Below are 16169 nucleotides of genomic sequence, written 5' to 3'. Positions count from 1 at the left end.
GTTCGGTGTCAGACCGCAGCTCCGTATGTCTCCTTTTTCTGGTATTTTCACGCAAATTCTTCTGCTAATTGGGGTTTAGTCCAATTCTGTATCCTTCCCTTCAAGGCTCAGGGGTCCGCAATTATCTTCTGTGTCTGTGTTAATTGGTTTCCCTTTTCTTTTCTTTGTTGAAGAGGGTCTGTGCAATCCTTCTGCCTAGTCCGCCATCTTGCCGGAACTCCTCCGATTCTTTTTTTTCAAGATTGTTCTGGTTATTCAGTGTTCTTCACAATTCCATGTACATTTTAGGATTTAAAAAAAAAAATTAGGATAAACTTTTCCATTTCTGCATAAAAGGTCACTGGGATTTTGATAAGTGTTGTGTTGAATCTATAAATGGCTTTGGGTAAAGGCTATATGCATACTTTCCCATCCAGTTGCCCTCGAGTTGATCCTGACTCATGGTGATCCTCCATGAGCTGCAGGAGACAACTGAGCCCCATAAGGTTTTTATGGCTATGATCTTTCAGAAGTGGATTGCTAAGCCCCCTGGGTGGGTTTGAACCACCAACCTTTTTTTTTTTCTCTTTTTTAAATTGTGATTTGGGTGAAAGTTTACAGAGCAAATTCGCTTTTCATACAGCAGTTCACATACACTTTGTCTCATGACATTGACTACAATTTCCCACAATGCAACAGCTCCCCTCCCATTTCTTCCCCGTAGTTACCTCTTCCCTGTGTCCTTCCCTCCATGCACTTCTGCCTCCTGTGCTATCACCTGGTATATGAACAGCCCTTGTATTCTCCCATGATTGTTCTCTCCAAGGAGTGTATCTGCCTAATGTAAATGTTCAACTCATATGCCTGCCTTTTGTTTGGCTGGAAGCTCCAGGAGTGGGTTCAATTCCAGACCTGAAGAGCAGCTAGGGACCATAGTCTCTGTGGTTCCACCAGGATCTATCAGACCAACAAACCTGGTCCCCCTTTTTTTTAAAAAAAAAATTATTTTGAGTTTTGTTCCACATTGTTCTCCCACTCTATCCACGATCTCCTATATAGATTGCCCTCCGAGTGGTTGACAATGGTAGCTGGGCACCATCTAGTTCTTCTGGTCTCATAGTGGTACAGGCTGAGGATCGCATGGTATACCAGTCACTTGGACTAATTGTTTCCATGAATCTTTGGTTTTCTTCATTCTTCTTTGCTCTGGACGAGGAGAGACCCATTGTTGCATCTAGATGGTCACTTGCAAGCTTTTAATAGCCCAGTCACTACTCGCCAAAGTAGGAGGTGGAACAGTGTTTTGTGTAGTATGTTATGCCAGTTGAGCTTGATGTGCCCTCAGACTATGGTCCCAGCCCACAGGTCCAACTACTCACTCCCTCCAGGTAGCTGGCTGTGGCCAAAAAGTGACTACAACCTTGTCCCTTGTCAGCTCTACTATATACCTGGGAATTCTTACAGAATGTACCAATACACTTGTAGAAACATTGTCTGCCAACCTATACATGGTCTTGGGCACACTCCTCCCTGCATAGACATACCTAATAGTTCAGCCTGTCCACCTGTCTATCCACCCGTATATCCATGTTTGCCTTCACTGACAACGCAGTTCTGTATGTGCATAAGGTGAACCACCAACCTTTTGGTTAGTAGCTAAGTACATAACCATTTCCACTACCAGAGATTCCATATCATCTCAGATATGATATATTGTTTAATTAATCTCATGTTGGTAGACCATTTGGGTTGTTTGAACCTTTTTCATTATCATATACATAATTGAAAATAAACCTGTTCTAAATGTATTTGTGCATCTATGTAACCCTGGAGGAATACACATCAGACATCTAACAGTAATTATCTCCAGGGCAGGAATTAAAAGGGCTTTCAGCCTCAACACTATATATTTCTGTGATATCTGAAAGAAAAAAAAAAAAAAAAACATGGATTACTTTTGTAAGCAGGAAAAAAGTCTAGTAAAGATAAAATGTATTTTGAAAAATCACAGCCTGGTATTCAAATTCATAATAGCCTAAGAAACGTTTATAGTAATCGGACCTCCCTGACAAGTGGAATCCCTTAAAATGAATGTTAGGATTGGGAAGCTTAATAGGAAGTGAGGACCTTGATCAGTTTGACTTGATTTCAGAGACTTGGTGGAAGGAGAAGAACATCCAGGAAGTTAGGAGATATTGGACTATAGACTCTGGGAAGAATGGGCCTGCACAGTGTGGAACGCTTTGCTATATAAAGATGGTCCCAGAGATCTCTCAGTGAGATCTTGTCTTCAGAGGATATGATTAGGCTACAAGAGATATGAAGCAGACCACCTGATGACGAGATTGGAGTGGCCACTGAATTGGGTCAGACAGTAGTGATTGGAGACTTTAATTGTTCAGACATGAACAAGATATGAACATGACAGTTTTGGTTAAGAACTCATTCTTCAGATAGGAGGTCTTAAAATATGAAGAAAACACACGAAATTGATTCAGAGTATTGAATGAAATCTAGTAAAGAAAGGAAGTAATTGCAAGTAATCCTAGACTATTTGAAAATGTGTGTGTGCCTAAGACTTTGTACCCATGGAAATACATAGCCCCAGATTCTTTTTGAAGTAGACAGGTTGTAGATGTTAGATCTTTTAGGGTGGAGGAAGAGGGTGTTGAAGAGGGAGTACCTGCACAGGACCTGGAAGTGTAGAAAACTTCCTTCAAAATAAATAAAAGTGAGAACTAACATGACAGAAAGAGACAGCTGGCAGTGATGTGCCATGTGAAGGAAGTACTCAGCACCTGTGAATATTCTAACCAAAAAAACTGAGCCTGATCAGATAAAGCCCTTAATTTATATAAAATACAGAGAAGAGAGGAACATATTAAATGATACCACAGGAAGTTAATTGACAAAATCCAGCATATGGGAGACTACAGGGCAAAAGACCCTGATTTCTTTAACAAATAATTTGCAAGGGGGAAAAACAAACAGGGAGGAGGAACCTATGGATTAAAAGAGGTTTAAGAGACGTGCCAACCAAGCACAGTGAAAGGACTTGTTTGGCTCTGCATTTGAACAGTCCATCTGTTAACTTCTTCTTTTCTTCTTTGAAACAATAGAGGACATATGAACATTGAGTGTATATTTGATGTTATTAAAGCTATTGGCAATCATTTTAGGTGTGAGAATGATATTATGGGAAGTTGGGCAATCTAATAACACAAATACCTTGGAAGGAAGATTGGGCAATCTACTTCCACAGAGATCTGCCTCCCTTGGAAACCCAAGGAGGGGTCGCTGTGAGTCAGATTCAACTTGATGGCAGTGAATAGTAGTAGTAGTAGTAGGGCAATTTAAAATACACCTTGTTGACAAATTCCAAAGCCAGTAATAAAAGAGTAAAGATAATTTAAAAATCAAAGCAGGAGAACCTTCTAGACAATCAATGCCTGATCTTAGTAGGAATAGCTGACATTTAATTTAACCCTTAACTGTACAGGCCCTGTGCTAAGTGCTCTTTGCACTGATCATCATATTCCGCAGAGCAGCTCTCTGAAGTAGATTGTGTTTTATAATTGGGCACCTGAGGGTAGCGCACTCAAGAAACTTGCCCAGTGTTACTCAGGTAGCAAGCAATAAAATGAGGAGTCAAATCTAGGCTGTCTGACCTCAGAGCCTAGGCTTTTAATCACTATTACATTAATTACGTTTCTTTTAAGGCACTCTCAGTGATGGAGGAGCCAACAGAGACAAAAAGAATTATTTCCTCCATTTTATTGAGGCGTATGCTATGGTAATAGCATATCCCCAAGTTAATTTGAAGTAGACAGGTTGTAGATGTTAGGTATCTTTTTTTTTTTTAATTAGGATTTGGGTGAAGATTTACAGAGTAAATTCACTTTTCATACAGCAGTTCACATATACTTTGTCTCATGTCATTGACCAAAATTTACAATGCAGCAGCTCCCCTCCCACTTCCTCCCCATAGTTACCTCCTCCCAGTGTCCATCCCTTCATACTCTTCTGCACCCTGAGCTATCTCCCTGTGCATAAGCAGCCCTTCCTTCTCCCATGATTGTTCTCTCCAGGGCGTGTGTCTACTTGAGGTAAATGTTTAACTCACATGCCTGTACTTTGTTTGGCTGGAAACCACAGTTGTGGGTTCAATTCCAGACCTGAAGGGCAACTAGGGGCCATAGTCTCAGTGGTTACACCAGGCTCCATTGGACCAGCAAACCTGGTCCCCACCTTCTTTTTTTTTTTTGCCTCCAAACGATTTTGAGTTTTGTACCACTTTGTTCTCCCTCTTTATGTATGATCTCCTACATCCCTTCCAAGTGGATGGCAGTGGTAGCTGGGCACCATCTAGTTCTTCTGGTCTCATAGTTGTATAGGTTGCAGATCGGATGGTGTACCAGTCTCTAGGACTGATTGTTTCCATTAATTTTGGTTTTCTTCTTTCTTCTTGACGAGGAGAGACCTGTTGTTGCATCTAGATGGCAGCTTCCTAGCTTTTAAGGTCCCAGTCGCTACTCGCCAAAGTAGTAGGTGGAACAATGTTTTGTATAGTATGTTATGCCAATTGAGCTTGATGTCCCCTGCGACTATGGTCCCAAGCCCGCAGGATCAACTACTCGGTCGCTCTGGGTAGCTGCCTGTGACCAAGTAATTCTGATCATTCACATGAACTTATAGGCCCATTGTCTGCCAACCCTATATATGATCTTGGATACACTCTCCATTTAGACATACCTAATTGTTTAGCTTGTTCACCGATCTATCCATCCCTATACCCATGTTTGCTTTCACTGACAACTCAGTATTGTATATGCAAAGGGGTTCATATTTGTAGATGTTAGGTATCTTTTAAGGTGGTTAAAGGATTACAACTAATACTGTGTTCATAGCTGGTGTGCAGTACATGTTAGTTCATTCTGAATTTAAATATCGATAAATGTACAGGATGTTTTAGACCCGATTAAAGAACTAGATTTTTTATGACAGATTGTATTTCCTAAATGACTGCAACAATATTTCTCATCCCACATGCCCTTACAACGTGGCTTTGACACTCCTCCCACCAACAGGTAGAATATATGTTCCCTCTCCTTGAATTTGGGTGTGGGGCTTGACTACTTCAACCTATAGAATATGGTGGAAGTGATGCTATGTGACTTCTTAGGCTAGACCATAAAAAAGATAAAGTTTCTGCCCACTTTTCTCTTTTGGGGACCTTGCTCTGGGCAAGTCAGCCTTCATGCTGTGGGGAAGCCTAAACTAGCCCTTCTGAGAGGTTCAAGGCTCAGAGAGGTTCAAGGCCCCTAGTCAACAGCCAACGTCAACTGCCAGAGCTATGAGTGAATGAACCTGCAGGTGATTCCAGCCCCTAGTCTTCAAGTCTTCCAGCTGAAACCCTAGATATTATGGATTAAAGACAAGTTGTCTCCACTGTACCCTGTCCAAATTCCTGACCGCCAGAATCCGTGTTCATAATAAATGGTGATTTTATGCCACTGAGTGTTAGTGTTATTTGTTGTGTATCTGTAGTAACTGGAATAATATTCTTTTTCCTCCCATCCTGAAGGACTTTATGGTTATCATTGAAAAGGCCGTGTTTGGAGCAAATACTTAGTATTGTTGTTAGATGCCTTCAAGTCAACTCTGACTCATAGTGACCCTGGGTACAACAGAACGAAACACTGCCCAGTCCTGCGCCATCCTCACAGTCATTGTCATGCTTGAGCCCATCGCTGCAGCCAGGGTGTCAGTCCATCTCATTAAGGGTCTTCTGCTTTTTCACTGACCCTCATTTACCAAGCACGATATCCTTCTCCAGGGACTATTCCCTCCTCACAACGTGAGCAAAGTATATGAGATGAAGTCCGGCCATTCTCACTTCTAAAGAGCATGTTGGCTCTACTTCTTTCGAGACAGATTTGTTCATTCTTCTGGCAGTGCTTGATATTTTCAATATTCTTTGCTAACACTATCGTTCAAATGCATCGATTCTTTGGTCTGTCTTATTCATTGTCCAACTTTTTATACATATGGGGCTATTGAAAAGACAGTGACTTGGGTCAGCAGCACCTCGGTCTTTCAAGTGGCAGATTTGCCCAGTGCAGTTTTGATTTCTGGATGGCTGCTTCCATGGGCATTGTTTGTGGATCCAAGTAAATATGAAATCCTTGGCAACTTCAGTCTTTTCTCCATTTATCATGATGTTGCTTATTGGTCCAGTTGTGAGGATTTTTGTTTTCTTCATGCTGCGGTGTAATCCATAATGAAGACTCTATGGTCTTCCTCAGCCCTCTGTGGTAGCTATGATGGGATCTATAGTCAAAGTTAGTGCCACAGAACTCAGGAAAGTCTTAGCCTCAGGGGTGCAGGGCAGGTGGCAGTGTGGCTTCTTGAAAGCCTTAGCAGTCTAATAATTTGGAACTTTTAAAGGATATATATAGAGAGATAAAGTGTGTGTGTGTGTGTGTGTGTGTGTGTGTAGAGGGAGGGAATGAACTTTTAAAAGGACTTTAATAAAGTCCATACAAGGTGGTTATTATAGAGTTGCAAAGGGATCAAAGAAACTTACATTGTGTGTAAAAACCTGTTTTTAGAACATACAGAGTTTAAGGAGCACTGAGTTTCTGTTCCGAGTGGTGGAAAAATTTGGATACAGATGTGGTGATGGTTGCACAACAGGATGAATGTAATTCATGTCTTTGGATCGTACGTGTAAAAGTTGAAATTGTAAATGTTTAGTCATACATATTTTTATCACAAAAGCAAAAAGTAGAGATAAAGGGCCATTTCTGTAATATTAGTGATGTTGCCCGGAAAAACCACTAATCGGGAATGAAATCAGGAAGGAGTCCATGGCTAAACCTTGCAACCTTGCAGTTTCCAGCGATGGTGTTGTCTAGAGCAGCTGTAGCCCTGAAGGCTAGGAGTGCTGGACACTGTCGGAAAGGGTGGTGCAGAAGCTGTGTGGTGGTATGGAAAAAAGACTGGGCTTGGGATCTAGGAGTGAATTGGAGATGTGGCTCCATCGTTTACTAGTATGCCATCTGCAAGCCCCTTAACTTCTCTGGGGCTTTCCTGTCTGTAAAGTGGAGCAGCTGCGCCTGCTCCATTTGCCTCACCTTCTGGAGTTCCTGTGGGAATCACATGAGAGAATGAATGTGAAAACTCGATAAAATAACACAACACAGCCGTCTGTGCAGTGTCGTCTTGTTGGAAATAAAACTGACAACATCATACCCTAATGCAGTACTGGTGCCTCTGATCTCCAAATCAGAGTTGTGTAGCGTTGTGGTTTCTCTTCTAAGGAGACTGTAGGGGGTTTGGATGGGGTCCAGGGAAGGATAATTAAAATAATCATGGGTTGTAGAGATTATTATCAGTTTGGTCTGATGGGTGCTCTCATCTGGCAGGATGAAGGCTGAGAGGCAGCTTAAAATCAAGTTATAAAATGATGAGTAAGGGCAGCACAGACAGGTTTGGTCACCCAGACCTGGACTTTGGTGAACTAGAAGTTGCCCAGTGAAATTTGAAAGAAGCAAGTGTAAGGTTCCCAGATGGTACAGTGCTTCACAAGTAGTAGTAAATTCATGAAACTTCTTGTCCCTAACGAGTAATTCATATAAGCTAAAAATCATAAATGCTGTAACTTTTCAAAGTTTCAGATGCACTCATGGATTTTTCTGTCAGGACAAACCTAGCTGCTGTGAGGTGTGCCTCTTGCCTTTTGAGGCCGTTCGCAGCATGTGTTCTCCCACATCTTTCCCCTGGTGACGTGGTGTGAGGCAGAGCGTTGGGCTGAGTGAGTGGCTGTGAGTCTAACCCTGGATGTCGACTCTTGGGAACTCCCAGGTGAGCCCTGGTCTCACTGAGTTTCCTCTCAGTACGTGGTAAAGGGGAGAGGTACCAATCCAATACTCTTTGTCTACAGGTGGTCATGTGTCCTGAGACCCAGCTGTGTTGGGTGGATGCCTTTATAGTGTGCAGCTAGGCAGAGTCTGCCCAAGTTGGGACTTGTAAACCTTTTTCAAAACACAACTTCTCTTATGAATCAAATTTGTGTTTACATCCTACCACAAACCACCTTCTAATCAGGCGTTGTAACCACATTCAAATCCTGCCAAGGTGGTTTTGTCTTTAGCTCAGGTTTGATGAACAAACATGTGAGTAACCAGAATCTGTGCTGGTAGAACTTTACTTTGGATCGCTTTCTGATTTGCTTGTATCTAGAGTGATGTCGTTACCCACCTGTGATTTGCTTTCCCAAATTGTGTTACCTCTACTACCTAAGTCTTTGGTCATAGAGTAAGGAGAGTCTTGGTTATGTATCGTTTATATACATGTATGTAGACTGATTTAACCTAATGAGTCACTATGAAACAGATTATAAGGGGCTGTTATCATTAGTCCAGTTTAGCTTTCCAAAGAAAATTGAGTTTAGCCTTGTGATTTATGTACACGTACTAAATTTACAGTAAATTCACATGTATTTGTAATTTCATTATCACTTATCTTGTTTCAGTGAAAAATGAGTATTAAGAAAAGCCTAGCCAAAGTGTCTGTCTTTAAAGTTCAGGGAAAGGTAGATAAAATTTAAAGCAGAATTTCCAAGTGACCCAAATGGTGTGAATTTAAAAACAAAATGATTCAAATGCAGAGCTGGAAAGCATCTCAGAGGTCATCAAATTCAGTCCCTTCATGTTGCTTAATCATGAAGAAAATGAGAGGTTAAATGAACAACTTGCCCAATGTCAGGCAAATAGTTACCTCAGACAGTAGCCTCTTGCTGTAACTTGCCACTCCTGAAGGGTGGTTAAAGAGACAATTTACTTGGCTTTTGTTATTATTTAAGTTTTACTTTGAGAGGGGGAATTTAATATTTATACACCACCTGCTGTTTGCTGGGTACTTTTCATTCTGTTAGTTCGTGTGCTTCTTACATTGTCCTGTGATTTAATTATTAATGGTCCCATTTTACAGATTAGGAAACTGGAATGCAGGAAAATTAACAACTTACTCCAGGTCACATGGTTAGTATTAGGGCTGGCATTTGAATCTCAGGTCTTTCTGATCTGCTCTGGCCGTTATACCCCACCATGGCTCCTTGTGGTGGTAACTCATACCTTTGCACTGGTGTGCAGCAGTAGTAATGGCTGTCTTAAAAAGCACATTTTTCAGTGTTCTCACTCACTCTGTGCAGTACATAGATGTGCACAGATATGTGTAGAGAGAGCCTTCTTTACAGGACCCGTAGCACTTAGTGGATGTTTGGCTAATCCTCATACTATCTCTGTAAGATAAGTGGTAGCTGTCCCTCCGTGTCTGCCAGGGATTGGTTCTAGGACTGCCACAGATAACCAAAATCCCTGGATGCTCAAGTCCCTTATATAAAATGATATATTTGCATGTAACCTACATATAGCCTCTTGTATACTTTAAATCGTCTCTGGATGACTTATAATACCTAGTACAATGTAAATGCTATGTAAATAGCATGCTATGCTCTCTCCTAACCTCTGAGGGGTTGCTTTGACCACTTAATTGCTTCCCCACCCCTCCATATTTTCCATCCACAGCTGGTTGAATCCACAGATGTGGAACCCTTGGATACAGAGGACCCAACTGTATTTTTGGTTGTGCAGTGGAGGCCCAGATAGGTCGGGGACTTGCCCAGTTCCTTATCACAAACCCACATGGCCCAACTCCCAGTTCCGCTCTTCGTCCTGTCTAGCATAGATTTCACCACTTTTGTTCTTTCCCGTCTTACACCAAGATTGTTTAAGTACTTCCCAAAAATAATGAGCCATGTGTGGGTGTGTTCATTCTCCAGAATGAATCACTGTGAAAAAGGCCATGAACCAACCAGAGGAGAATAAATATCTGGAATCAGAGAAACTCCTGACTATCCTGCCCTGCTAATTGATGGACTCTGAAGTGAGCTCTTTATAAAAAGGCGGCTGTGTGTCTCATGGTTCTCAGAATAGTCCTCTCTTGAAGTTGTTAATTTCTCTTTCTTGCTTTCCGAAATAGACCAAATGCTGTTCTCTTTGCTGGACATCACGGCGCGAGCGTTGAGAGGTGCCCTCTCACAGGAAGCACCTTCTGTGCCGAGATGTCCCACTGACACAGAAGGGACTGGGAATCTGTGTTCTTAGGTCCCAGGCAGGGGAGCAGTCAGGCCTCCAGTGCACAGAAAAGATGGAGTACTCTGAGAGTTGCACGAGTCAATTTTCGTTAGCGACGAGAATAAAAGAAGGACCAAATGAAGATATTCGGGAGGAAAAATTGAAGAGGTTCCTTAGTCTTTCTTGTGTTTAAAAAGGTTGAAATAGAAATTTAGGAGGAATTTATTTTTTTAATTCCTTTTATGATCTGGATCCTCAACTAAAGGGTGCCTACTTAAAATTTCTGCCCTTTAAGAAATAACCCTATCCAAGCCTTTCAGCAGGTTTTGGAAGTTCTTCCAGGAGAAAGGGATCTGATCAGACGTTGCAAAAATAAGACCAGGCACAACAGTGACTCTCTCCACTTCCGGCATACCTGCCAGGGCCACCCTCCTTTGTCTCCTCGGGTAGGAAGAGCCCCGGCTCATGTCCTTTATAGAAAGCCTGAGGAAGGAGGGGTTGGATACTGTGATATTTAGAATCTGTCTTGGGATTTGAAAGGCCAAGAGATGCCTTCCAGTGTATTAGAGCAAGAGACGAAGATAGACTGTTTACAGCTTAAAGGAGTGACTTATGACAGGGTAGTTTTTTTATGGGACATGTCATAAATGTCTCTTCTCTAAGAGCCTTAGTTAAACATATTGCTGCACAGTATCCAGGTGGTATTCACTTGGTGTCCAGTCTAGGACTTGGATAGGCCCTAAGCCTGGGCTTACTTGTGCTTATCTACTAATCTGTAAGGTCAGAGATTTGCCCGTTATTTCCTTATTACAAACCCATATGGCCCACAGACCCACCATCTTTGATACGGTGAAAACCATGTGAAACTGTTCACTACAGATTAGTAAGTAAGCACAAGTAAGCCTGTGCTTACCTTGCTTACCAGGTACTCTGTCCCTGTAAATTTGAAAAGAAGCTTTGATTCTCTAAGTGGTGTGTGGAATTGGGGGAGAGACAGATGCCAGTCATACCTAGAAGCAGGATCTTTGATGTGGTAAAAAAAATGTGTAAGTGTTCACTACACATTTGTAAGTAAGCACAAATAAGCCTGTGCTTACCTTTCCTAGGTGGTAATCTGACACTCTGGGTGAATGAGGCCCAGCCTAAGTGTCCTCCTAGCCAAAGCCATACTCCTGCCCATCCTAAGAGGTCAAGGCTAGGTTAGGCTCATGGGAGACAGTATTGGGAAAAACCAACTGCTGCTGTCTGTGCTATTCTTGTTAGAGGGATAAATAAAGGATTTCAGATTCCAGGGCTGCTGAACTGGCTTTTAGAGGCGCCAATTCATTTACAGTAATTTCCTGTCAACAGTACACACTTATGTATAATACACAACCAGCAGAATCCATTAGTCCTAGAGATTATTGCATATACTACCTATTTGGGGGAGGGGGGAAATATATACATACACACACACACACACACATATATACACACATGCACACACATATAGTAGTCAAATGCCTTAGGCACTATGCCACCTGAGCTCCTATATATACACATACATATGTATATATCCAAACCAAACCAAACTCGCTGCCTTTAAGTGGGTTCTGACTCATAGCAACCCCTCCTTGGGTTTCTGAGGTAGTATCTCTACGGAAGTAGATTGCCCAGTCTTCCTTCCGAGGAGTGGCTGGTGGGTTTGAACCTCCAGCCTTCTGGTTAGCACTATGCCACTAGAGCTCTGTGTGTGTGTGTGTGTGTGTGTGAGAGAGAGAGATTTGGGTGGAAATTTACAGAGCAAATTCATTTTCCATACAGCAGTTCACATACATTTTGTCTCATGACATTGACTACAATTTACCACAATGCAACTGCTCCCCCCCACTTCCTCCTGATAATTATCTCTTGCCAGTGTCCATCCCTCCATGCACTCCTGCCCCCTGAGCTGTCTCCCTGTGCATAAGCAGCCCTTCTTTCTCCCATGATTGTTCTCTCCAAGGAGTGTATCTGCCTCAGGTAAATGTTCAACTCATATGACTGTCTTCTGTTTGGCTGGAAGCCACAGGTGTGAGTTCAATTCCGGACCTGAAGGGCTGCTAGGTGCCGTAGTCTCAGTGGTTCCACCAGGCTCTATCAGACCAGCAAACCTGGTCTCCCCCTCTTTTTTTTCCCCAAATGATTTTGAGTTTTGTTCCACATTGTTCTACCTCTCTATCCAGGATCTCCTACACAGATCCCTCTCCAAGTGGTTAACAGTGGTAGCCGGGCACCATCTAATTCTTCTGGTCTCATAGTTGTCTAGGCTGCAGATCACATGGTGTACCAGTCACTAGGACTAATTCTTTCCATGAATCTTTGGTTTTCTTCATTCTTTTTTGCTCTGGATGAGGAGAGACCCATCGTTGCATCTAGATGGCTGCTTGCAAGCTTGTAAGATACCAGTTGCTACTCACCAAAGTAAGAAGTGGAATGATGTTTTGTGTAGTGTGTTATGCCAGTTGAGCTTGATGTCCCCTGTGACTATGGTCCCGAGCCCACAGGTTCAACTACTCGGTCCATCTGGGTAGCTGGCTGTGACCAAGTGACTACCACCTTGTCCCTTGTCATAGGACTCATTTTAAAATGTATTTATATTTTTTAACTATATATATTTTAGAGATACTGTATATTTGTTTTTAAAAAGTGATACCCAGGGCCCTTTTAAGTGGCTTAAATTTATTGAGCTTTTTTTTCTTCCCCATAATCTTATTTAACCCTCATGTTAATTTTAGAGGTAGGCACTAATATTATTCTCTTTGGGGTTATATGGTACCAAAACCACACCCACTGCTATCAAGTCAATTCCAGCTCTTTGTGATCCTGTAGGACAGAGTAGAACTGCCCCATAGGGTTTCCAAGGCTGTAAATCTTTACAGAAGCAGACTGCTTCATCTTTCTCCCACGGAGTGGCTTGTGGGTTCAAACCACCAACCATTCGGTTATGTAGCCGAATTCTTTAACCGCTCTGCCTCCTCCTTAGATGGTACCAGAAGAGAGAAGAAGGGAATGAGAAGTTAGGGAAGCCTGTGAAGGAACACATAGAAAAAGTGGTTCACTTCTGCTTTAGTTTCTTTCATTTTCTCTCCTCTTCTCTTTCCCCCAAGCAGTGTAGTCAGAGGCAACGTGTCCAGGTTGTCACTGTTTTCCTCCTGAATCTGAAGTCTGTAGAGGAAGATCCTAGCATTTAGTGGTTATTCCATGCCTGTGAGTTTCCCCTTCCTGTCCTTTGGAGAGGATTGGAAATACTCTGTCAGATTTTGGTCTGTGGTTCTTTCTAGTGTTGTTGCTGGGGTGGTACTTCATTTAGGAACACTTCATAGACAGGCTGCTTAAGAAGTATGTCCTAACTAAGCCCCTAGGTTTCATTGGAGACCTTTGAAGAACTATACTGAACTGGTTCTGAGATCCTCTCTGCCCATAAGTGCTGTAATAGAAGAATGTGGGCCCGGAGTTTGATGAGATGGGCCCCTGATGCAGACTGCAGCTGTTGTAGTTATGTGCCGTTGAGTTGGACCCGACTCATAGCGACCCCTCCTTGGGTTTCCAAGGCAGTATCACTACAGATATAGATTGCCCCATCTTCGTTCCAAGGAGTGGCTGGTGGATTTGAACCGCCAGCCTTCTGGTTAGCAGTCAAGTGCTTTAGGCACTATGCTTCCAGAGCTCCCTGATGCAGACTAAAGGCCCCAAAAGTGTGCAAGAGCATGCACTCTGCATTCAGGAGACCTTAGGCATGTCTGGCACCTGGGAGAGGAGCTAAGGGTGGTAACAGCATTGAGGAACCCTGGGTGGCTTTAGTTGAGCCAGGAGGAGGGGCGGTATCCTATATTCTCTGAAGGGAAGATGGCTTTCTCCTATCTATAGGCATTGAGATTTGAAGGAAAACGTCTTTTCCCGGCCATACAATAATTTATAGTAAGTCTGGGGTGAAGTTCAAAAGGTAACTTCTCTCATAGGCATACAAAAGAGCACTTAGAGGAAGACCTGGGGCCTAGACAGCCTTGTTCTTGAGCTGAATAAACAGGTGGAAAGGTTATGCCTCAGTTGGAAGGTTTCACTTTTCTGGCCCCATCTCTCTAAAAGTCCCTTGCTTTGAAATATCAACTATGCTAAGGGATGATATTCTAAGTCTAGAAAAGGACCTAGGATAAGGTCCCACCACCAATGTCTCCTTCACATTTCCTGCAGCTCTGCTGTGCGCATGCACCAGCTGCCTACAGGCCAACTACACGTGTGAAACAGATGGGGCCTGCATGGTTTCCATTTTCAACCTGGATGGGATGGAGCACCATGTGCGCACCTGCATCCCCAAAGTGGAGCTGGTCCCCGCGGGGAAGCCCTTCTACTGCCTGAGCTCAGAAGATCTGCGTAATACCCACTGCTGCTACACTGACTTCTGCAACAAGATCGACCTGAGGGTGCCCAGTGGTGAGTGGACACCCTTGTTGGACTATTGGCTCATCTTGGAGGTAGGGCACCCCTGTCATTTCATCCTTCTCTACTCTTCCCTAATCCCTTTGTTTGATCATAGGTAAAGGTACATTTTTGTTATTCCTTAAGGTGATAAGCGTTGGAATTCCTGTCAAGTCAGGTTTGCAGACTGGGGGTAGGGATGGTGGGGGGATGAGTGAGACAGATATTTCAAGTTAGTCCCAGAGGTGAAAGCTAGCTTTTGGATAGTGGCTGAACAGCCTTGGGTAGCTGGTGAAAAGTGGAAGAGTCAGACAGGGCTCACCGTTGGAGGATGCAGGCCTGAACCTGAAGAGGTCGCCCCAGAGCTGTGCAAAGGGGACTGAGGGGGCAAGAATTGGAAAGGAGGGACAGTGATCAAGGATGAGAAATAGGTAACTGCCTCTTTGCAAGCCTGCCACCAAGTGAGTTTAAAGGTTTAGAAGGTATTAACTGAAGAGGAACTCAAAGGAAAAGGAGAGAGACTAGAGCAGAGCTTAGAGGAGCTATTGTAAGTTAAAGGATAGAAACTGGCTTCTGTTTAGGGTGTCGAGGTGGGAATTCCAAAACCAAAACCATTGCTGTCAAGTCAATTCCAATTCATAGTGACCTTATAGGACAGAGTAGAATCACCCCATAGGGTTTTCAAGAGAAGACGCTCTGGTGGCCTAGTGGTTAAAACATTTGTCTGCTCACCGAAAGGTCAGCGGTTTGGATCTACCAGCAGCTCTGAAGGAGGCAGTCTCTTTCCATGAAGATTTACAGCCTTAAAAACCCTATAGGGAAGTTCTACTCTGTCTTAAAGGGTGACTCTGAGTTGAAATAGACTCAGTGGCAGTGGGTTTTTTTAATCTTTACAGGAGACTGCTGCATCTTTTTCCACAGTGTCAGTTGAGCGCTTTAACCACTGTGCCACCAGGACTCCTTGGTAGGAATAGTCCTGTGAAATTACAAAGTGGCTTGTGGGTAAGACTATTGAACGCCGTAGCTAAAGAAGTTTGGCATCTGAGAATCTCCAGGCAAGACACACTGCCCAGTGTCCAAAGGGATCAAGGGCACCCTGAACACACTGAGATGGGAAGGGGCCTTTTTCACTTCGTGGGCAGTGCTGGGGCTTTCCCTTGTTCTTTACTTCCCCGTCTCACTTGTCCAGGTCACCTCAAGGAGCCTGAGCACCCTTCCATGTGGGGCCCTGTGGAGCTGGTGGGCATCATTGCCGGCCCCGTGTTCCTCCTGTTTCTCATCATCATCATTGTTTTCCTCGTCATTAACTATCATCAGCGAGTCTACCACAACCGCCAGAGACTAGACATGGAGGACCCCTCGTGTGAAATGTGTCTCTCCAAAGACAAGACGCTCCAGGATCTCGTCTACGATCTCTCCACATCAGGGTCTGGCTCAGGTACTGGGTTCTGCAAGGCATTGTGTCAGTTGTTGGCCTCCCATCAGTGCTTCCCAGCAGCCAGATCGTGTGTTGATGAAGATGGCTGGGGGCCCTGCATTTGTTTTTACCAGCGTTGAGTCATTTGGTTTCATAATTCCCCTTCCTTGGGAGTCTGACATGTAGTCAGATAAGAT

General features: G+C 43.3%; 1 protein-coding gene across 1 annotated transcript in view; it reads left to right on the top strand.

Annotated features, from left to right (window-relative positions):
- The window catches only part of ACVR1B (activin A receptor type 1B), a 50945-nt gene that overhangs the window by 16316 nt on the left and 18460 nt on the right, over positions 1-16169 (top strand). Inside the window, exons 2-3 of the mRNA XM_007949577.2 lie at positions 14331-14570; positions 15745-15993. Coding sequence (XP_007947768.1) covers positions 14331-14570; positions 15745-15993 — 489 coding nt within the window. The remainder of the gene's footprint in view (positions 1-14330; positions 14571-15744; positions 15994-16169) is intronic.

Source organism: Orycteropus afer, unplaced genomic scaffold (assembly GCF_000298275.1).
Source record: "Orycteropus afer afer isolate SDZICR_OR568_19922 unplaced genomic scaffold, OryAfe1.0 scaffold00247, whole genome shotgun sequence".
In the NCBI taxonomy this organism is placed as follows: Eukaryota; Metazoa; Chordata; class Mammalia; order Tubulidentata; family Orycteropodidae; genus Orycteropus; species Orycteropus afer.
Note: the sequence above shows the minus strand (reverse complement) of the source record. Positions and strands in the feature narration are given on the sequence as shown.